The sequence below is a fragment of the Lissotriton helveticus genome, chromosome 3_2 (assembly GCF_964261635.1).
Source record: "Lissotriton helveticus chromosome 3_2, aLisHel1.1, whole genome shotgun sequence".
Classification (NCBI taxonomy): Eukaryota; Metazoa; Chordata; class Amphibia; order Caudata; family Salamandridae; genus Lissotriton; species Lissotriton helveticus.
This window is the reverse complement of record NC_136062.1, coordinates 1,627,154-1,650,264: the sequence shown is the minus strand read 5'-3', so window position 1 is coordinate 1,650,264 and position 23,111 is coordinate 1,627,154. Positions and strand designations below refer to the sequence as shown.

Here is a 23,111-nt window from a genome sequence, read left to right as displayed (position 1 = left end):
ATTTAAGGGAACAAGTTTGTGCCCACTGGGCATTTTCCTTCCCTGGTCCTTAGGCATCCCCACAGAGTTCAGAAGCTCCAAGAGCTGAAAGCTAAACTTACTGGGGTACTGAGTTTTCCCTTTTTTTTCTTGGCCCTCATAGGCCCGATTTAGACGGTTGTGAAGTAATTCTACTCCCAGTGGCCAGCTCTAGCTACTGCTAAAGATTTCTTCAGGCCTCCTGGTCTCTACATTTTTACATTCCTTTGGGAGCTGGCTTTTGCTATTCAATAGATTCATCCTCAGGATCTGTCCTTTGACCTGCCTCTGGTGCTCTCCTAAACCTGGCAATGCCTCCAGCAGCATCCTGCAGCGCCCTTGGAAGAATACCCACAATGACTGCACTCTTCAAGGGGACCCATGTATTAGCAGAAGTTAGGGGGTGTACCCACTGTTAAGGGGTACCCACCCAAACACCCTACTTCAGAAATCCCTGAAGACACCTTCTCCTTGAGAGTTTCTCTGCTGGTTCCTCCCTCTACTGTCCCTTAGAGGGTGTAAAGGGGCCAACACCACTGGCCCTGGAAAGGCGAGTCCACAAATCCCCATCCAGTCTCAGTCCATGGTGCTCCTGCATCCCAAACAGGGGTATTGTCTTCTTTCAATTCCTGTGAAATCCAGCTTCTCTCTCCCCTATTTAGAGGTTTTTAATTATGTGCAGGATGTTTCAGAACGTAGGCATCTCTGTCCAAACCGGGGATGACACACTATTTATTCCACCACTTCCCCAACCCTCCCGCACACCATTTTGCGATATTCCAAAATGGCACTTGAAGTGGCTCTTTGAAGGACTCTCTCTGTGGGACTGTTCCCTGCCCCTAGCTGCAGCAGCTGCCTGGACCCTTCCCTCCAAAATGTCATCTGTGATTGGCTCCAGAGATCTGGCTGTCCTTTGCTTTTGTGTTGTTGAGACTTTCCAGGCTATGTGCAGAGTAAAAGGTAAGTTAAAACTATCACCTTACAAATTCTGCCCCCATCCTTTCCTTTCCCTGTAGTAAGCCCAAGCACTGGCAAATGGCTCTATTGTGTGGGGAAGAGTGACTTTGATCCTCCTACTGCCAAGCAAAGTAATTAACTTGGCCCAGCAGGGGGAACGAGAGTCTGTAACCTGATTAGAAGTTGAACCAGAGAAACATGAAACATCTTTAAGTGCTAGAAGTGCAGACATGACAAAAGTGGCATTAGATCTGAACTTGTGTCAATTTATACCATATGATCAGTCTGTCATAAAAGTCTCTAGGTCTGAAAATGGTAACATTATTCATCGATGCGGGTTTCAATCATAATGTATAATAAAGTATGCATACACTCTAGGTTAAGCACTTCAGACTTACACTATGAATGCCCATTCACTTTTTAAAGCCTACAGCAGGTCAGCACCAATCCCTGAAGAGTCCATTCTGTGACAGGCTATCTGGTGTGAAGTTAGCAGGCCGAGCTAGACACTACTTCCACTTGCTCATCCTGCAGACACGTGCACCCATGTGTGTGCACCTGTTTACGTGCAGCCAACCCAGAGCCTCCTACCCCAGCTGGGAAGCATCTGACCTTGCTTTAAACAGCAGACACCGGTTGATAGCCCCCTCAATCCATTTTAACAGAGTTTAGAGTAAGTAAGACTCCATTAGTGAGATGCACTCACAGTAATCATGCAAGAAACAGGTAGTCCAAAATCAAAACATCCAGAGGGTTGAATGGGTCAGAACCCATTGTCTACAATCATCACTTGTCCATATGTGTAGTACATAGGTGTAGGATCTCACTTAAAGCAAAGACATGAACAATATAAATACTGGGCTCACTACTCCTAGTAAACAGATAATATAAGTTCCCTAAATATGGAGTTGTTGGGAAGTGCTGACAACCTTCCATGTATATAGACACAATGATTTCCTACTCCCGCAAGGGGGCAGCCTAGGGTTTGTGCCCACGTGAAAGTGACAGCAGATAAAGATAACATGGAAACTGAATCATCACGTAAAACACGCACACACCCTCTGGGGTTGTCCATTACTTTTTAATGTGGATTTATTTTAACTGGAATATTGTTGTAAACAAATTTGAAAGATGTTTTCCACTCCATTCTGCCTTCATGTAGCGTATTACACAAATATATTTTAGCTTTAGTCTTGCTCTTAGAAATTGATGACGCACTGTGTTGATCCAACATCAAAATTTAAGAAAGAACAAGAGTGCATTAAATGCATGCAGAAGAGGCCGACATATAAACCACGATTTGACTAATAGGCCAGTAAAATTATACTTGGGTTTATAAATGTAGTGGCCTGCAAGTGCAATGGCAAGTGACGGACTCCCAAGGCCATAGCAACCCTTTTAAAGAAGACCCTAAAGATTGATCAGATGTCTTGCATAGCAAACAGTAGAGCTGAAGATCTTAATGCCTGTGCAGAGAAGATAAAACTCTTATTCAGTTACTACAACCCACATGCAATACAATACTCGTTAGGTCATATCTTAGAAGGGGAATCATTTGGATTACCCAAGGTTTAGCAGCGCCCACATTTCTTTTAATGTTTGTTTCTATTTGTTTGCTTGTCTTATTCATTGTTTAGAATTTGGTTTTACTGCTATTCGAAAGATATCCAGATCCTTCTATGCTTAGAGAAGAACGCGTCCCTCACTTCCACCTATTTCTGAGATTACTTCATAGACGTACACAATTGGGAGAAAAGCTTTTATTAGCCCAATGAGTGAACAAGGCGACCAAACTGGGAAAAATATCTTTCAGGAAACTGGCAAGCTGGGATGATAAATACAAATTTTCTAAACATAGCAAAATAGAATGAATCAATAATTCGCCAACATGCAGAGTTTAATACAGCCAATTACTAAAAGGCAGCAAAAGAGCATTTTCTTTGTTGCTAAAAAAGTTCTGGTTTTGCCAACAAAGACATTTACCTGTAAGCTACTCGGAAAAATATAGTACTTGTTGCCGAGCACTGCTTAGAATATTTATATGACCTTTATTCGTTTGCTTTTTTGTACATGGAATAAACAGCTGAGATAGGTGGGGAGGTTTTGCTTTTCTTTGTAGGAAATATGTCTCATTGTAGTCCTAATTTAAGAACTTCACGTTCTGAAGTCTTTCCACGAGACTAGATTAATACACCATTTTTCCGTCTCCGAATTCAAAGAGAAGACCTCAGTAGAACATGGCAGCCCAGTTTAGAACAGAAGCTGTGGTTCACTTTAATACTTACATGTAATTTTCTGAAAGACTCCACAATGACTGACGGTATTAATAAGTTTGTTGCTAGTTATACAGTAAAGACAGATCTTCATCAATTTACGTGGGATCTTTGTTCTTCTCAGGCCTGTTTCCAGAAGAAACTGCTCCTCAGAGATGTGTGACGTGTACTGGCGAGCAGGCGCGTGGAGACCGTGTACAGCGGCCTGCGGGAATGGAATCCAGTCTAGAAGAGTAGACTGTGTGCACATGAAGAACAGCAAAGCAGTGGCTGATCAATACTGCAGTTGGAGGAGGCGACCAATGACTTGGCAGCACTGCAGTGCCACATCCTGTGGAAGTATGTACATGGTGGATATTTGGTATCACTGAATACAGTAGAATGCAAGTTTTTAGTAGTCTACACACCACGCTCGAGAGGTATTCAAGGTAGTGGAGGCCTGGTGTCTGCAGTTGGTTTCTTGTCATTCACAGTGACATTATTTTATAAATTTTGACACCCACTAGTTTCAATGAATGATGAGATACTTACTAGTGTACCATGGTAGCTATTTGATATAATTATAGAAGACATTCCCCCAGTCTACCCACTTTTTCCCAACGATCTCTCTCCTTTCTGTAGCCAATCAATGACTGTTCTCTTTAGGTAAAGCCTCAGTCTAGGAAATATCATTTACCATGCAGTGCCTTTACAACGCGGGCACTATACCGACTTTGATGTTGCCACGTGTTCCTTTAGTATGCAAGTTGTTACAACAACTTGCTTTAGGGAACGTGGTGTTGGACTGGTGTTGTATTTTAAGTCCAACACCTTTCCTACTGATACACAGGCTGGATTTGAAATAGTAAATTATACTATTCTAAAGTCCAGCGATTCCCTAAGAGAAGTTGTGGTAGCGACTTGCGTGCTAAAGGAACGGTTGGTAACAACGCTTTCGTTGTACTGCCCATGTTGTTAAGGCATGCGTGGTAAAGGCATGCATGGTTCTATCATACAACCCCTCACCGATATCCCTAAAAATGGATTTATATATTCTCTCATTGGAATAGATTATGTTTGGGTTTTGTAATGTTGTCTAAAAACCTTTTACTGTCTGTGATTAGAAATGACAAAACTGTGGTATACAGTACTATACAAACATAGGTTCTGAATATTGCCATTGCTATTTATCTTAATTACAACTACAGTTATTATAATGCATTCCGATGGCCTTAATAGACAGGATTATGTGACCGAAATCCAGCAAATAAAACATAATAGACACTATCACAACACATTCCATATGACTAGCAAGCTCCCCCTAATGCAGCTGGGATGATATCCCTTTCATTTCCCCATAGGCTACAGCTCTTTACAGAATTGGCCTTCTAAAACATAACTCCCGATCATTTCACCCAAACCTCCTGTTCCGACCATAGCAGCTTGAGATGTATTGTAGACTCCATATTCCTTACCTTCTCCTCCCAGAGGCACCATCTTGGGTGTCAGTTCATGTGCATTCACACCATGCCTGTGTGAACTCTAATGAGGGTAAACCTCTTGAAATTTTGAATTTGGGTGACAGAGTTTTCTAAGGCTATTGTTAAGTAGACAATATTAGGAACACCTCTCTGTGCACATATATTTAGAAGCCCCAAAATGCATATTATAAATAAATGATGGCCCTTCAGACCTCAAACGGCTTTCTTAACATTGTCTCCATCCGCCTGCAGCTCCCACTTATTTTTGTAACCAACCTTCTAGCTTTGAGCTATAGTTTGGGTTCTAGACTTGGCATATTTTGGTGGGGTCCTCTGTCTTTTAGCTTCAGACCTCCTGTTTTTTTCGGACCTCCTATTTTTGACTGTGTGCAGAACTTCGCTTTTGCTGGTTTAGGACTCTGGGCACTTTTTCACTGCAAACCAGTACTAAAGTTCATGAGATCTGTGTATAAAATGCATTTGGTTTCTCCCTGATTGGCATATTTGATTTACTGATAAATCCCTAGTACAGTGCAATACATGTGCCCAGGGCCTGTAAATCAAATGCTTTTAGTTGACCCGCAGCACTGATTGTGCCACCCACATGAGTAGCCCTCCAGACATGTCTCAGGCCTGCCACTGCTGAGCCTGTGGGTGAAGCTTTATTTGCCCTTTCGACCTGCCAAGTTCACCTAGTTGTCAGTCACAAATGTCCGTTTTATGACACCTCTAAGGTAGGCCCTAGGTAGCCCTAGAGGCAGGGTGCAGTGTGGTTAAAAGGTAGGACATGTACTTTAGAGTTTTACATGTCGTGGTAGTGAAAAACTGCTGACTTAGTTTTTCACTACAGCAAGGCCTAGCTCTCCCATAGGTTAGCATTGGAGCTGCCTTGCACTTTACAAGTGTACCTTCTAATTGGGACCAGATAGAAGACTGGAGTTTGGTGTAGCTGGACTCACAATTTAAAAACACTTATTTTAGTGAAGTTGGTTTTAAAATTAGAGGTCTGAATATGCCACTTTTAAAAATTTGTCATTTCCTACTTGAACCATTCTGTGGCTCTGCCTTCCACTAGAATGCACGTCTGGGTCAGGGTGGCAGCTGGGCTTTGTGCATTCCCTCTATTAGCCAATAAGTCTCGCCTTTGGGACTTTCTAAGTGTTTAGCCATGCAGCACATTATCCTCGGTACTGTGCCACCAGGGATTGAAGAGCTATACAATTAATACACACTAAGTCATGCAATGTGATTCAGGAATACATGCTTGCCACACTAAACATTTATGGACACATTCCAAGACTTTTTAAGGCACAAACAGAAAGTCAAATGTGTCAATACAAGTTAACAGCACTATAACATTCTGTGAGCGACTGCATTACTAGAGTATTGAACAGCCAATGAAAAAATCAGGGAAGTACTTTCCAATGGTGAGGACATCACATCCCTCCTCCCCCAGGACTCTATTAACCAGTCACCCTTCTGCAGAGTTTTCCTTTCAAAATACTGCTCGCACCATTCATTTACCAGGAAACCCCCAGCTCTGCCCTCTGTCCCAGCCCCCTTCTTTAAGAGCACTAGACACAGCAACAACAACAAAACGCTCACATTGTCAGGTAGAGGTGAAATAATAAATGTACAGGGTTGGCGTCAGCATCACTTAATCTCTAATCTCTAAGCACCTAAAAACAAAAAAAGTAACCAGACAGTGTGTAATGTAACTGATGCTTTCATAAAGCTCTCCAATACCTTCAGGTCCGTCGAGTTCGAGCTCTATAACAATGCCCCCCAAAAATGGATCTGACAATGTGTAATGTAACTAGTGATCATATAATGTGCTCCAACACCTTCAGGTCACTCGAGTTCACACTATATAATAAAAAATGTCTCACAGTCCCCCGGTAGCTGCGGTGAATGTGCTTTGAAATTAGAGCTCTGAGAGGAGAGGACGACAGGAAGAGTCAACTGGGAGGGCATGCAGCATCATGAGAGGAGGTGGGAGGGACGAATGCTGCTCTAATTTGTCAGGTAGAGAAGAAATAATGAATAAACAGGGGCAGCGTCAACATCACTTAAATCTCTGTGCACCGAAAAACAAAAGAATGAACCTGGCCTTGTAGAATATAAACAGGGCTTTTGTAAAGCGATTCAGTATCTTTGGGTCACTTGAGTTTGCTCTCTATAAAAATGCCCCCAAAGAGTAATCTGACATTGTGTAATGTAATTAGCGCTCATGTAAAGTGCTCCAACATCTTATATACTAAAAAATGCCTCACAGTCCCTGGGGAGCTGCCATGATTGATCTTTTAAATTAGAGCTCTGAGAGGAGGAGCATGGCAGGGAGAGGCATCAGGGTGGGCATGCAGCAACATGGGAGGAGGTGAGAGGGTAAAATGCTGCTCCTATGTCAGGTAGAGGGGAAATAATTAATAAACAGGGGCGGCGTTGACATCACTTAATCTCCGCGCACCTAAAACAAAAAACTCGGACCTGATTTTTTGAAATATAACTGGCGCTTATGTAAAGCGCTTCAATACCTTTGGGTCAGTCATGTTGGTACTCTATAAAAATGCCCCCAAATATTATTCTAACATTATGTAATGTACCTTGCGCTCACGTGAAGCACTCTAACACCTTTGGGTAACTCGAGTTCACATTATATAAACAAGGGTCAGAGAAAATGCGACAGGAGTATCCCAAGCATTGCCCTTAACTGAGCTGCATGGAAGAGCTGCTGAAGGCCCTGTGACGGAGGCTCTCTAAAGCAACAAGCAGCAAAGCGGAAGGAGCTTGGGGGAAATCCTCACACTGTAAAGTGGGAGAAAAGTAAAGAGATGATTTTGAAAAGATCATCTGAAGTGTCTGACATTTCATCGTGGTATTTGAATGGGACAGGGATATTAATTGACGGGAGCCAAAGCTGAACCAATAAAGATGGGCAAACAGTGACACGAACAGGAAAGAAAAAAATATTCACCCAAATAAACACATAAATACAAAGCGTAATGTTAACAGTAATTGTGGTGTGCTCTTTGGGTGGAAACCAAGCACAAAAAGTAGGGACAAACAGGAAGGATTAACCACTAGCAAGTAAGTATTTAAAAAACAATGTATGATAATTTTTTTATTGAGATACAAAATTGCAATAAAAACATCAATTTGTGATATTAATACACAAGCAGTAAATCCATATACAAATCATGTTTTATCACAGAATAAATCCCAAAACAATGGTGCATTAAAACTCCTAATTTCATTAAACAGAGAAGGAATCTAAAAAGCTCCGTTTCCTAGCTAAATATTTTGCCTCTTCAGGGGACCCCGAGGTTTCTTCCATGAACGGTCCACACAATTTAGCAAATTCCCTACCCCCCCCCCCCACTCCCACAATGCAGTGCAGACAGCCATTCCTTATTTCTGACTTGCTTCATTTTAACCACCATTCCATGTTAAAGGAATCAACTGTGTCCGCCATTTTGAAGTAATAAGGATCTGGCCACTGCCCTTGTAGCATATAGTAATTTTACCAATGTGGAAGGTAATTGAGTAGCAGGATCATATCCCAAAAGAATCCATCAAATACTGGGAGCTAATTTTGTCTGCCAGGCCCTCTCCAAATACTGAAATATTTATTTCAAAATTCTTGAATAGGGGAATCCAGACCAATTATGTGTGACCAAATTGCAGCAGCCCCCGAATTGCATCAAAAGCAGTAACCAGACCACCTGGGGTTAACTTGTGTAAGAAATTCTGAAGTTCCCCTGCTCATGGGACATTCAGGGAGGGCCACTTGAGGCTTCTCAGTCCGCCTGCCTTCTTCCTGCTACTTGGAACTTTTGTGATTATGAACTCCTACTAGTACCTTGGTCACAAGTGACTTGTCCACTGCTTTCTATCTGTTACTGGATACCCTTCCATTAAAGTCACTCATGTCTTGCCATCCATATTACCAGACGCACAATCGGTATTGCTTTACAGATATAGAATGACATTCTTATAAATATCAGACAGAGCACTTCCTTTGCCTCTTTCAGAAACTGACTGAAAAACCCATATTGCTCAAACTATTAATCACCGAATGAATTCCTGCCCTCTCTCTTAAACTGAAGCATGCTACTCTTTGTGATTTCATTCTATGTGGAACATTGTGAATTTCGTTAATTTGGCTCGCTACCTCAAGGCCTGAAAGCTTCATTACACCTGTCTGTCTGCCAGTATCTGCCAATCCTAACGTGCGAATATCTTTTAATTTTTTTCTAATTTATATTTATGTTATAACATTTGTTTATCTTGTACCTGGGTTGTATTTTCTTAATATAGTTCTTCGTAAAGCATTCTAATAACCTTCTTGTAATATCTTGGCTAAAAGGGAATATTGAAATGATTACATCTTTTTGTATCGCTTCAGTCAGGGCACACTAAGAAGCCACTTGGATTCTGGGACCTGCCCCTCAATTGAGTATTGACCGTGTAGTGGCTTCCATGACATGGATACATTTTGATACACCTTTGCTCTTGATACAATACCTTTAAGGTTCCAAAACGACCAGACAGGCACTACATTTGAAATAGACAACAATGCCCTCCTTCATTCATTACATTTGTTCCGGTTATCTATGTATTACCTTGGTTATGTGTGATATCTGTGAAATGTTCAACAATTATCTAATTGAATTGCTTGGTTTTGTTTCTACTATTGGGGTTAATTTTTCCTCAATCTCTTGGCAAATATTTTCAACCATATATTTAAATGCCATTGTATTTTTTTCAGCGGGAGAATGCAAGGACACCACCCACTACTGTACATTTGTCAAACACCTGAAGCTATGCTTGCTAGACATCTACAAACAAAGGTGCTGCGAGTCATGCAGGGAAGCCTAACTCTCCAGTGAAGAGGACATCGCATTCTCCATGTTGAAAATATGTAAATAGTGAACAAGACCGGTCAAAATAAGCTGATTCGGTTTGGCTTACAGTGTTCCCACAGTCCTGCTCTGTGCTGTGCGGTGCTGTGCTGTGCAGGTGTGAAGGGCCAGTCAGTGCTGATGCACTGAGACAGAAACCGCTATGTAGAATTTGACCTCTGGTGTCAACCTACAACAGGTGAACACAACATTACTCATTGATATGGACAGATTTTGTTCCTGGAACCATTTCTTGTGTATATTATCTGAGAGATTTTTAAATGATTTAGGCATTATGCAATGCCCTTGTAGAAAATTATTTCATAGCAATTCCTCTCCAGGATGTCATAGATTACGAAGTGTATTTTGTGAATGTAGGGCGCAATGCAGTGCCTTAATGACATCTTTTAAAGTTAGCAGCATGCACTGCTGCCATCGGTTGGAATTGTGTTTGACTCTTATATACTGTATCTCATGGAAATTACCGCTTTCCTTTTCTTTTATTGACGAAGTGCCTCACACGACAAATGTGATAAAGATTTGCGGTCAGTGAGATACAGATATATATATAAAACAACATTTTAGGGTTCTGTGGTATACAGATTACATGTTTCAGCCCTGCAGGTAACTGCATTTTTTAAATATTCTTTGTACCAATCATTTCACCTGTGTGACATAATTACCACTCCTATAGTTTTAACACAAGACGCGAGGCTTGCTTTTCTAGCTGGAATCATTTTTTTTTCCTTTGTTGAAATGAAAACAGTTGTATGCACTTCCCCACCTAGTAACCCTGTTACTTTGATTGGTGCAGGCACTAGACTGCAGTGTTTTTATACATTAACAAAATAAAAGAACAATACTGGGTAAATATGCAAGTCAAATGCAACACCTGGAACATCTAAGTTGTAAAATTCAGTACTTCAAACAAAGAATTTAACAAAGTGCCTCTTACACAAGATTTAAAAGCAGATAGCCCCGGCTTTATACTGAGAGGTTTTACCCAGAAGTTAGTCTGGATTGCTACTAGAAAATGTTTAATTTACTTCTGCGCAAATAACACCCTGTCAAATATTTTTTTATGTAGTTGCAGTTTGAAATTTAGATTACACCAGTGGGTGTTCCTAGGAATGGAATAGGAGCAATCGGGGAAACCACATTGAAAAGCACAGTCGTTCTATAGTTATAAACAAGTCTCACAATTTACTTTTTATACATAAGGTCTGCTAAAAGTGTGGAAAAGGGCACCAATTACCTTACTTCATTCAAGTGGCAATAAGATTAGGGAACATGTCAGGAGAAATAAACTAGGGCATGATTAAGGTCTCGGCAATGGCTTACTCGTCACAACAGTGACAGGTATCCTGTTCGCCGAACCTACTGCCATCCGGTGCGGACCCGAAGTTTGCCGCCTGGCACAGGTAAGAGCGAGGGTGGCGGCTGACAGACGAATTGTTCCAGGGGGGTCTGGCGGCCAACGGATGACTTGTTCTCAGGGGGTTGGGGGATGGTGGTAGTCGAAAGACATGACTTGCTTACCTCCGCTATCCCAAAAACAGTGCTACCCTGGGGCGGACAACCCCTCTGTAGCTTTGCCACTGCTGCCGAAATATAAATACCATTATATCCTAAGGGATTTATAAGTCGGCACACAGGATATCCGTTACTGATGTGGTGGAGTAACCCGTCTGCCGAGAGCTAACTCAGGCCCTTAAAATGAGATGACAAAGTGGTTTGATTAAAAGGTCACAATTTCTAAACCACATAACCCCCATTTTGTGGAAAGTATAGACAACTCACATTTAGGGTAAGTCGTGTAAATTATGAATGTGTAAAATGGAATGCGTTGTGGATTAAGTAAAGATGTGAAAATTATAAAGATGGATAAGAATACCATAGACAGGCTGTACTTGATCCTTGTGTTTTGAGTCAGGGCCTGAGTGCCTTGCTAATTTCTTTAGTGTTCACAAACAAGCACACACTTTTGAGCAGTGCATAGTATGACATCGTAAAAGGAGTTATTTTTCACTATCAATCGGAATCATGTCCTGGGTATTCGCAAACAACTCTAAACCTCAATTGGTGTTGTTGTAGTGCTTTGGGAATCGCCTGGGAGTGTTTGGTGTCCAACAAGATGGGATTACAAGTGCAGTGATCTTGTCAGAATTCTGTGCATTACTGTATTTTAAAACCATCAGTTTCAGAATTCCGTCAGCACTATATTGCTGTCACTCACTGAATTAATATTAATTCTGAGATTTTTAGAATCACTCTAAAATGTACAGACGTTCATATGTTTAATATAAAAATCTACAAATAGACTATTTTGAAAATATTTATCATGTGTCACTGAGGGCTTGCAAAACTGACTGACTGCATCTTTACATCTTTACAAGATATGAAGCGCATCACCTTTTCTAAAAGATTCGGCTGAAAAAAATTCCCATAAACATTTTTGTTGTGAATTCTAGCAATGAAAATAATTTCTGCAGACATTTTCCCCCAAGAAACCTAGATATTGCATTATTGTTTGTCATAAACTAAAAACAAATCTGCCTTTCTAAATTTTACAAATATTTTGTAGCTTTGAAAAAAAAAGTGTGTGCATGAAAGCCTTTGCTACTGCAGACACATATGTGAGAGTTTCAAAATATTACATTCTGACTACTACATGAGTAAACTATGCCCAAGTTTCAACGGATCAGAACCTGTTACGTCCATCGATTCAAGAATGAGGCAAAAAGATACACCGTAGCACTCAGTCTGTTCCTGCATTGAGTCCTTTCATTCCAGCTAAGGAATACTAGGTGATGAGGGGTACAAGTATTTCAGATGAAATCCAAAGGAATATCGATACACAGTTTAGGAAAATATGCTTCAAGATTACAAGCCACACAAAGCTGATTATGGAGATTGGTACCCAGAAAGTAAAATGATCGATTATGGTCAATAAATGCCGGGATTAAACTGCAATGTCAGTTAAGGACAGATGGTGATTGATTATCTTGACGCTAACAGAAAGCCAACCTAAATTTAAATTTCTCGTCTTGTGCAATGGATAACAGTACGGGAGAGAAAGTCATTATTTTTGCTTTAAAACGTATAGCAAATGTTATAAATGGCACCTTCCAATACCTTAGCCTTTTAAGTGACTTAACTAACCAATACAAGTTAACTTTCGTATTGTTTGTTGTCCCTTGAATGCTTTATGGCCACGTCAAGTCTGAGACGTAAAAATGGCTGTGACTGTTGGAGGGTTTAGGAATTTATCTTTAGCTGTGGAATCAATATAGGGTTTTGATTATTTTAAGAGATTTTTAAGTTAAATGGAAAATTTTGTAAAATATGTTTGTACATAATTGTGGTCTGAAAAAAGTGCAATATTTTGTTTTGTACAGTGTGTAATAAAGATTTTGGGGCCTATATTTTCTTATTACCATAAATATCTTCTTGTTTTCTTCCTTTGTATTTAATAAAACATAATAGCAATATTTAGCACTTTTGTTAATGTTAATTATTCTCTAATTACGAAAGCATGAGATCTGGCGGCAGAAACGTTTCATTGTGTGGGGGAATTGACATGACATTCCTGTGTAACCTGTACTGCTGCTCGGCAGATAAATTAGGTGTTTAATGTGTTATCTTTCATAAATCAGTTTCAGTATTTCTGCAATAAACCACGCTGTAACATTTCCGTTGCATTTTCATATGACATTCTTTTATTGAGACGTTGGAGATTACATTACAGGGTACAGTTATTTGCATTGTTAGTGTATTGACGCCTTTAAACTTTCAGCAAACTATTGCAATTGTATTACCGCCCCGGAGTTAAAAACTTATTACCTATAATTCTAGATCTGTTAATGATTATTCCTCCCCCTCTATACCTGTTAGGAGTCAAAGACTGAGGCATGTGAAGTAAAGAGTACGTCATAAATGCATTGTAAACTTGAGGCAGCCGCACCCCCTGATCCCCTTCACTCAGGGCCGGACTGGCCGTAGCGGGCACCTGGTGTTTTCCCGGTGGGCCAGAAGTGTGGAGGTTGTTTTTGAGTGGTGGGGGCCGTTTTTGTTTCTGGGGGCCGATTTTGCAGCAGTGCTGCAATATCAGCCCCCTGTAACAAAAGCAGCAGCAGTGCTTCTCACTAGTAACCCCGGTCCAACTGAATTGCCAGGCTGGTTTGTATTCCCAGTCTGGCTCCGCATTCATTCCGTAATGCGTTGTTATTATCTTACACACATGCACACACAATCACCAGAGGTTAAAAATAACTACATGAAAATCAAGAAAGAAACACATTAGGTTGTAATCCAGCCTACATTTTCTTTCTAAAATTGTATCTAATCTAAAACTGGTGGAAAGCCGTCATAGTTTGAATTTGCTAATTTTAACATGCTATCAAAGTGAACTGTGTATGAAAGATCATTTAGGGCCGGACTGGCCGCAGCGGGCACCAGGCAATTTCCCGGTGGGGCACAAGGGGGAGCCGGTTTTTGGCCCTGGGGGGGCGTTTTTGTTACCGGGGCCGGCAATATCGGCCCCCTATAACAAAATTGGCCGAAACCGGCCCTAGAAAACAGCTCCACTGCACCCGCCCCCCACCCCTGGGGGAATGGGGGATGGCTGAGCAGTTTGCCAGGGCCGGTTTGGTTCCCAGTCCGGCCATAAGATCATTCATACCATGAATTGTTTATGCATCCATATGCCCGGCACTCTCATAGACCCTAATCCCAGCATCTCTCAATGTCAGTCATGTTGGTGCTACTAGATGATGTTGCATTTTCTGTAGCTCTGGAGCATGCAAATGACCACGCCACACACAGAGCTCTGTAACATACCTCTTTATTCTTTGGCATGCAACTGTTAACTGAATGCACTACATCATAAACTTTATTGACCACACCCAGACACACCCAGATACCTTCCAACTGATTATGTAACTTTGTAAGGAGTACGCTGAGGACCAGAAGGGTCCAACTGTACATGATCAGATGACGCTGTATCTCCTTCTTGAATAACAAGCATTAAAAATGCAATAGGTCTCGCCTTTGATTAAGTTTAAGCCATTTGCTTTGCTAATGGTATTGCATAGCAAAGCAAATGGCTTTAACTTAATGAAAGGTGAGACCTATTGTACTTTTAATGCTTGTTGTAATGTGTTGTGGTAACGGGCAAACGTGAAGCGCTACTTTGTCCATTCAGTGAGGTCTGCGCTATGCAAATATTATTAACAGTAAAGGCGATAAGGTTATAAGTAATAAAATAATGTTTCAATGGTCTAGCAGCTTGTAATGTACCTCCAAATCTTTCATATGTAAGCATGTAGGCACATGTGTGCATGTCTGTGCGTGATCACAGTTTGTTTGTATTGGTTTTATTTTATGTATTTTCCTGTTTTATTCCTGTGTTTTCGCGTTTTGCTTAAAATTTACGTTTCTCAATGCCCACCATAGATGCTCTTGCACACACACATCTGATATTCGCTGCAGAAAGCCTCTTTTGTCAGCTAGGGCATAACTCCCCTCTCACCCAGGTCCATGTAGGATCTTACCAGAGGACTCTCCCCATGGTCTTCCTTGCCAAGGTGGCTTTGTGCATCCTGACCCTCCTCACGGACGCAGCTGACAGACCAGTTCGTGCTTTCAACATTTGCGGCCGAAAAATAAACACTTTTGACTTCTGAGCACCAATAGACCTCGCGAGGCGGTGCCCTTAGATAAATTGAAGACAAAGTTGGCTGACCGCCCTTTGAAGGGGCTCTTTTCATGTGGAAAATGTGATTTACAGTGCGTGAATATTACAGGAAACAGACTGAGTGTACTTATCCCATGCAGGCTGCCTTCATCCTCGGCCCTCTTACATGGAAACTGTGCCCAGAGAGGGGCAGGTCATCACCCCGGAGCCCTGTCAGGGCACATCACGCAGGGAGGCCTCAGCCCAGGTGTTCTCAGGAACCGAGTGTGTACCCTGATGGGGGCAGTCAGGCTCGGGGTAACATATGCAGACTGCCCTCTGACACCTGAAGCGAGCCCTGAGATGGACAGGCAATCTCGGGACATTTTATGAGGATTGCCTCTGGGTATGTGAGGGATATAAGTTAGATTTCCCCTACACGAGAAGTATCAGACATATATATTGTGTTAGCATGATGTATCTATATATCCTCTATGCTTAATATGCACACTGCATAACCTCTATTACTTTAGTTAGTAGGAAAAGGTTTATTCTGTCCGTTTGTTCTATACTAATAGAGTAGGCCCAGAAACTGTACAGATGCCATCTTTTCTCTGCTTGTGTCAGACCCGAGCTGTGATCACGTGTACTCTGCATTAGCTGGCAGTTCCCAGTCCATATGAATTACTGAGAGCAGCTGAAAGTAAACTGTTCTCCCTCTGTCCTGGGACTCAAGGTCGCATCTGGCTTGGTAGCGATAAGTGCATTCCTGGAGGCGCCGTGCCTACACTCCCGGGCACCAGGACGAAAGGGAGTCACCCCTCCTGACCTTCCCGGTAATAACTTAGTAAAGCTTTGAACCAATCATGTGTGCCATATATGGTCCTTCCTAGGGGCCCCAGAGCCAAGTGGTGTTTTTCCATTTACGGTGACTTCATGTGATGAACTGAAAATATATATGTGCAGTTTTGAATGTAAGCCAGCAGTCTTCTCCATGCACCTGAGGGTTGAGGGTTGGAGAGGCTCCTCTACAGAGTATTTTGCATAATAAACGATTGAACTTTCTTCACTGCCAACTGACTGGTTATTTGGTAATTGGTATTGGGGCTATTGGTAGGTATAGCTCCTTATGTTATTTTTACGGTACGTCAGTTGGCGACTCTGGTGGGACTCCGCGTTAGGGTCGTCCTCCCGTAATCGGGTAGAAAGTACAAAAAAAGGGGAGCTCTGGTCGAGTGGGTGGACTGACAGGAAATTCTGACTTATTCTGCTCTCGCGATCAAGGAGCTCCACCTGCTAGTGACCCTTCGCCGGAGTACTACGGGCGTAACCCGGGAGCTGACCGTGTTGGTCTTCAGGAGTTGGCAGTGGAGAATACGCAATTGCACCTGTGTGCACCAGGTGAGTAAACTGATTTTGGTGTTTTTGGAACGGGCTGTTGAGTAGCGCCTTGAAGCAGTTAACTGTGTTGGATTTGGTAGTCGGTGTACCACGGAGGACTTTGGGGGTCTGACGGGGCAGCATTGTGGCTGCACGGGTAGATGCTCCATGGACTTGTTTTGTGAATAACAGAGACTCTGATCGGACGCCGTGGTGTGGCACCAGTGGTGCGCACCCGGCCGGACTGCTCTCGGAAAGACCCGTGGTTGTACCTGGGTGTCCGTCGGGACACATCTGAAGCGATGCTAAGGCAGCAGGCTTAGTCAGAATAGTCCCGAGGGTGAACCAGGACGGCTTCGGGATGGTCTGTAGGACAGTCTGTGGTTGATACCTGTCCGACGGTCTCTTGGTAGTCATTGGACTGCTTGATTTTGGTATCTGTTGGTCTGGAATCTGAATTGATTAGTTCTTCATGAACAGGAGTCGACGGGCTCCGTTCCCTTGTTTGGAAAAAGACATGTCGTTTTGAAAATTATTTCTTGGTGTATCTATGTATGTATTGTTCTGTCCGCATTTTGATCTTGAGAGTGAATGGAAATGTTGAGAATGTATGAACATGGCCATGTTTGAAAGACTGTTTTTCTGAACAAGATCTAACTGTCAATAATAAGAATGCCGTGGTTTAGCAAATTATATTTTGGATGTTGCTGTCGCCAAAAAGGCACACGTTTGGATGAAAGTCAGCCTGCCCCGCTTGAGGGCAGCCCAAGTTATGATATGTATGTTAAACATGGTATTTTACCTATTCTGTTTAATGCGCTAAGGCATAAATATACCAAACTTAAGTTACGAAAGAAATGCCCCAATGGCTTTTATTACAACAATCATACAAAACTTACACACTACCTCACACCAGTGCTGAGAAAAAGGACATAAGAGATATAATCCACAAATAACTGTACTAAAAAGGAATGTTTCATTTTATTAAAATACATACACAATTATACTTCGGATTAATCAAAAGCAATGTACATAACTAATTAAAAACATTGAAATACAGTACATAGAAGTTAAAAAACCAAATTATTGGTTACAAAAAAGTAAATTGGGAGTAAGAGAAAAGAACACTAGTTCATAATTCTAGAGGAAACTACTAAATCAAGTAAGTGTTCAAATGTGTCCACAATGGATAGGGATTCAATCTTAATCATACAGTACAATTGACCCAACAGATTTTACATAGTATCCTCTTCACAAAGATTGATGCGTTTCGGTGGGCCTATTGGTGAACGGGCAACACCTTCTTCAGGAAATAAAATATGTCCCAATCACAATCTAAATAATCTGTAAAAATAAACAAAACAATAAAACAATATAGAAGACCACAAATACAGTTATATCCTCGTCAACTAAACCCCCCATACAGTTTATACAGCATCCCTATGTCCAACATCTCAGCCAACTGGTGAAAAACTAAAGGCACTCATATATTCAACACAGCCATACATCCTTGCCTGGATGGCATGTGCCCATTAAAGAGCATCAGCATCAAGATTTTGATCAAAAGGATTAATATTATAGTATTTGTATTTGATATTGTTTAAAACATTCAAGGAGTATCCAAATAGGATCAAACACAGGGGCCTGTCCGCCTCCCTACTACAGAACCCTCCTCCTAACAACTGATCTTACTATTTAAAGAAAAAACATATTTTTTATATATATATCTATATATACCTGAATTTTTGGGATTAGTAAAAACCTCCGTGCCTGTATTTCCACTTGGAGCTCAGTGTAATTAGTACCCAGTAAACTCGATATCTGCCACAACATAAATAATAATTCCATTCAGTGGCTTCTCAAGTGAAAACCTTTCTATTAGAGCTCGCACCAAGATATGGTTATGTCAAGCATAATTACCTGAGTCAAAGACAAACAGGGGTCCACTGCTAATCGATTGGTTGTTAAATTATGGTAGACCTTTCTTCGTCCTGTTACAGCATCTGTCTATCCCAAAACACAATGACACAATAAACTTGCTTAGAAAAGTTTTTTTAATCTTTTTACTATCGTTCGGACAAATACTGTACTTCAACACTCTGTACATCTTAGTTTTTACCTGCAAAAATCTTTTTTTCGAAACTACTTGAAAGGATCTTTGCTTCAGTAATAGTTTTCTAGTTCGCTCGAGATAGCTAAAAACTAAATTTATATTATAAATCTCATGTTAAACCTAACCTATTTTAGTGGATACAGTTATTGCTTACTAATCCTGAAAACTCAGGTATATATAAAATATGATTTTTCTTTAAATAGTAAGATGAATTGATAGGAGGAGGGTTCTGTAGTAGGGAGGCGGACAGGCCCCTTGGTTTGATCCTATTTGGATACTCCTTGAACGTTTTTAACAATATGAAATACTATAATATCAATCCTTTTGATCAAAATCTTGATGCTGATGCTCTTTATGGGCACATGCCATCCAGGAAAGGATGTATGGCTGTGTTGAATATATGAGTGCCTTTAGTTTTTCACCAGTTGGCTGAGATGTTGGACATAGGGATGCTGTATAAACTGTATGGGGGTTTTAGATGATGAGGATATAACTGTATTTGTGGGTTTCTATAATGATTTATTGTTTTGTTTATTTTTACAGATTATTTGGATTGTGATTGGGACATATTTTATTTCCTGAAGAAGGTGTTGGCCATTCACCAATAGGCCCACCGAAACGCGTTGATGCTTTGTGAAGAGGATACTATGTAAAATCTGTTGGGTCATTTGTACTGTATGATTAAGATTGAATCCCTATCCATTGCGGACACAATTGAACACTGACTTGATTTAGTAGTTTCCTCTAGAATTATGAACTAGTGTTCTTTTCTCTTGCTCCCAATTTACTTTTTTGTAACCAATAATTTGGTTTTGTAACTTTTATGTACTGTATTTCAATGTTTTTAATTAGTTATGTACATTTCATTTGATTCATCTGAAGTATAATTCTGTATGTATTTTAATAAAACGAAACATTCCTTTTTAGTACAGTTATTTGTGGATTATATCTCTTATGTCCTTTCTCTCAGCACTGGTGTGAGGTAGTATGTGAGTTTTGTATGATTGGTGTAATAAAAGCCATTTGGGCATTTCCTTCGTGACTTAAGTCCATATTGGTACCCCTCCCCTTTGGCAGGTGGGTCCCTCTCTATTACTTTGAGATAAATATACCAAAGACAATTTGGAACTACAATGACCCTTAACCGGGTCCTTTGATGAGAAAAAGATACATTTCTTACAAGATCGATTATTTTCCAAACAAAGTCGGCAGGCTATGTTTGATTCTTAAAACATGTGGCAAAAGGAAGCAAAGCGTAGGCGCATCAGGGAGGAGAAGTTATGCAAAATGAAAGGTCAGACGATTACACAGAAGGCTATAGCTTATGATAAAGCTCAAACTGAGAAGGGGATTGACTGCACAGATAGGCAATTTATATTGCAAGTAGATAAAAGCTATGTAACTAGGATTGAGCCAGAGGATAAGAAGAGGATTTATTGGATACGTGTCCACCTGCCCCTTATGCTCCACAACGCATATATCCTGCGGGCTCTTTAACTCCTGCTTCGGCTCCAAAGGCTTCTGCTCCTGTCGTTTCCTCTCCCCCCTCTCTTCTGGGAGCGTTCTCTGTTTTAGCTCCCTCAGCATTTGGAACAGCCACTTTTTGGCCCGATGCGTTGCCGTCTCCTACTGTGTCCACGGTTGTTTTATCTCCCCCAACTTCCGCTTGGGCTTCCCAGTCCTTGAGCACGACCCCAACTCTAGCTGACCCTACTCCCTCTCGTGCTCTGGCGGATCTTGGTGCACGAAAGTTGTTTACTCATTCAGCAGTAGGACTAGAAGAAAAACAGACGATTGCGAATCATTCATCCCAGTGGATACGCAATCCTATTTATACTTTAGCTGATGTATGGAGTACACTTCGAGATTATGAGCCCGTCATGCAGCAGTATGCCTTGGAACACATGGCCACCCGTCTTATTTCTTTATGGGAGCAGTGTTTCCCAGGAGGAAAGGCCCCACAAGTAATGTATGATATACGGGACCGGGCTCATAAATCTGAATTAGGACTCGAAGAAGAGTACAGGAATGTTGAGGTTTTATTAAATTATCGAGGATGGATGCACTCGAAATGTCCAACTTGGAACTCCCAGCACCCTATGCAGGAAGTCCATCCTCTTTACCACCCTGAAACACCAGAATTAGGAGACGATCAAAATCAAGTAACTAGACCTCGTGTAGAGGCACGATTCCAAGAGCAATGGGTTTATGCCCCTTGGAAAAGGAGTGAAGTTCTTTCACTAAAATCACAACTGCCCGACCCCCGACAAAACCCTACGGCTTACTATAAAGAGCTTACAGAAGCGGCTTCTTCAGCTTTTATGACCTTAGCTGACATAGAGCTATTTTTCGGCTTGCTAGTCCCTGTTGACGTGTGGCGTCAGGTGCATGACCAGGACCATGCCACAGAGTTGGGAGGAACTTGGGATCAGATCAAAGATTGGGACAAGAATTGGAAACCTGGTGATAAGCGGAAACCCGAAATATTGGCCTTAACGGGTCGGATTATTATCTATATGCACTCTTTAATTCCACCCCGTAAGGTAGATTGGGACAAATTGACAGTGTATAAGCAGAAGAAGGATGAAAGTGTTTCGGATTTCTTCACTAGATTTAAGGGGGTATTCATTGACTTTAGTGAGCAAGATTTGTCGGTGGAAGGTGGTATACGATTATTTGTTCATCGTTTTGTGACCAATCTATTGCCAGAAGTCTCCGCGCGGCTACAAGCCGCTGAGAGTACTTGGACCACTTCTACACCTTCGATTATACTGAGCATGGCTCAGTATTATGAACACAGGGAAAATGAGAGTAAGGATAAGACGGAAAAGAAAGCAAAGGATCTCAAGACAGGGTGTTGTTACAGCAAGTCATCAGGGGACGAGGCAGAGAGAGAGGCGGTAGAGGCTTTGTCCCGAGGGGGGCATGAACTGGACGAGGCGGAGGACCAGCTGTTGCTTTGGGAATAAACCAATGCGCTTACTGTAAACAGGAAGGGCATTGGCGAGCTCAGTGTTCATTGTTGCTGGCTCAGAATGGGGCAGTAAAAGGGAGAGGAAGAGGTTGAGCTGGCGTGGATCGAAGTGATATGCGGAGAGAGGGAGCAGCACATGGTGAATCTCTGAAGAATTATTTTGATTATCCAAGAGGTAGGCGGTATTAAAATGAAGAATGTGTAATCGATGGGACTGAAGGGTATGCCTACACATAGGACAGCCAAGGACAGAGTGGGGGCCAGGTGTCAGTAGTATACCCGTTGATCAGCAAGGTCCTTATGTGCGAGGGCGGTTGATGGGGACATCCAAAAACTTTTTAGTTGATACGGGTGCGATGAATAGTTCTATTTCTCGTTCACTGGTCCCAGGGGCTACTCTGTGCGGGCAGAATAATGTTTCGTGGGTTTTTCTGGAATTCCGGTGGTGAGCCCCATTTCTAAACCTATTCCGTTTACAATTGGTCCGGTCACAGTGGACTCTCCGGTTTTGTTGACCTCACGTTGTGGGGAAAACCTATTAGGGTTGGATTTGTTAAAGAAGTTGCATGCGAAGATTCATTGTTCTCCTGACGGTGTTTATCTTACTATACATTCTCCTGGTAAACATAAGATTTGATCGATAAGGGTGTAGTGGAAGAAACGGCTGCCAATGTATGCAATAGTCCTATAATGCTGATTTTGAAAAAGGCCCCTGTTGGCAGCGGCCCTGACCATGTTGACACTTACCGTTTTGTAATTGACCTGCGAGAAATTAATAAGATATTGGTGCTGCAATACCCTGTCGTTTCTGACATCACTACTATTCTCACTATGATCCCTCCCACTGCTAAGTATTTTTCCGTTATTGATTTAAAGAATGCTTTCTTTAGCATTCCAATTCATCTGGATAGCTGTCATATTTTCGGCTTCTCCTTATCTGGTCGCAGCTTCCAGTTTTGCCGCACTCCCCAGGGGTACACCGAGAGTCCTAGGATTTATAGTCAGGCCCTGAAAGCATTATTGGATGATTTGACCTTGCCCCCTGGTAATGTGCTCTTACAGTATGTCGACGATCTGTTGGTGGCTTCTGATACTGAAGAGGGTTGTAAGGACGCCACTGTTAAATTATTGTCTCATTTGGCGGCTAATGGTAATAAGGTGTCTCTTTCGAAATTCCAATATTGTCAACAGGAGGTGACCTACCTTGGTCATCTACTGTCGAAAGAGGGGAGGAGACTAACCCCTGAGCATGTGACTACCATTTCTAACATGTCTGTACCTCGTACTCAGCGTGATGTTCGTGCATTTCTTGGCATAACTTTTTACTGTCAGCAATGGATTCCTAATTTCTCTCTTCTTAC

General features: G+C 41.7%; 1 protein-coding gene across 1 annotated transcript in view; it reads left to right on the top strand.

Moving 5' to 3' along the window:
• The window catches only part of ADAMTSL3 (ADAMTS like 3), a 2,298,702-nt gene extending 2,285,399 nt beyond the window's left edge, over window positions 1-13,303 (top strand). Inside the window, exons 30-31 of the mRNA XM_078684728.1 lie at window positions 3,373-3,587; window positions 9,477-13,303. Coding sequence (XP_078540854.1) covers window positions 3,373-3,587; window positions 9,477-9,586 — 325 coding nt within the window. The 3' untranslated portion in view covers window positions 9,587-13,303. The remainder of the gene's footprint in view (window positions 1-3,372; window positions 3,588-9,476) is intronic.
• The last annotated feature ends 9,808 nt before the right edge of the window (window positions 13,304-23,111 follow it).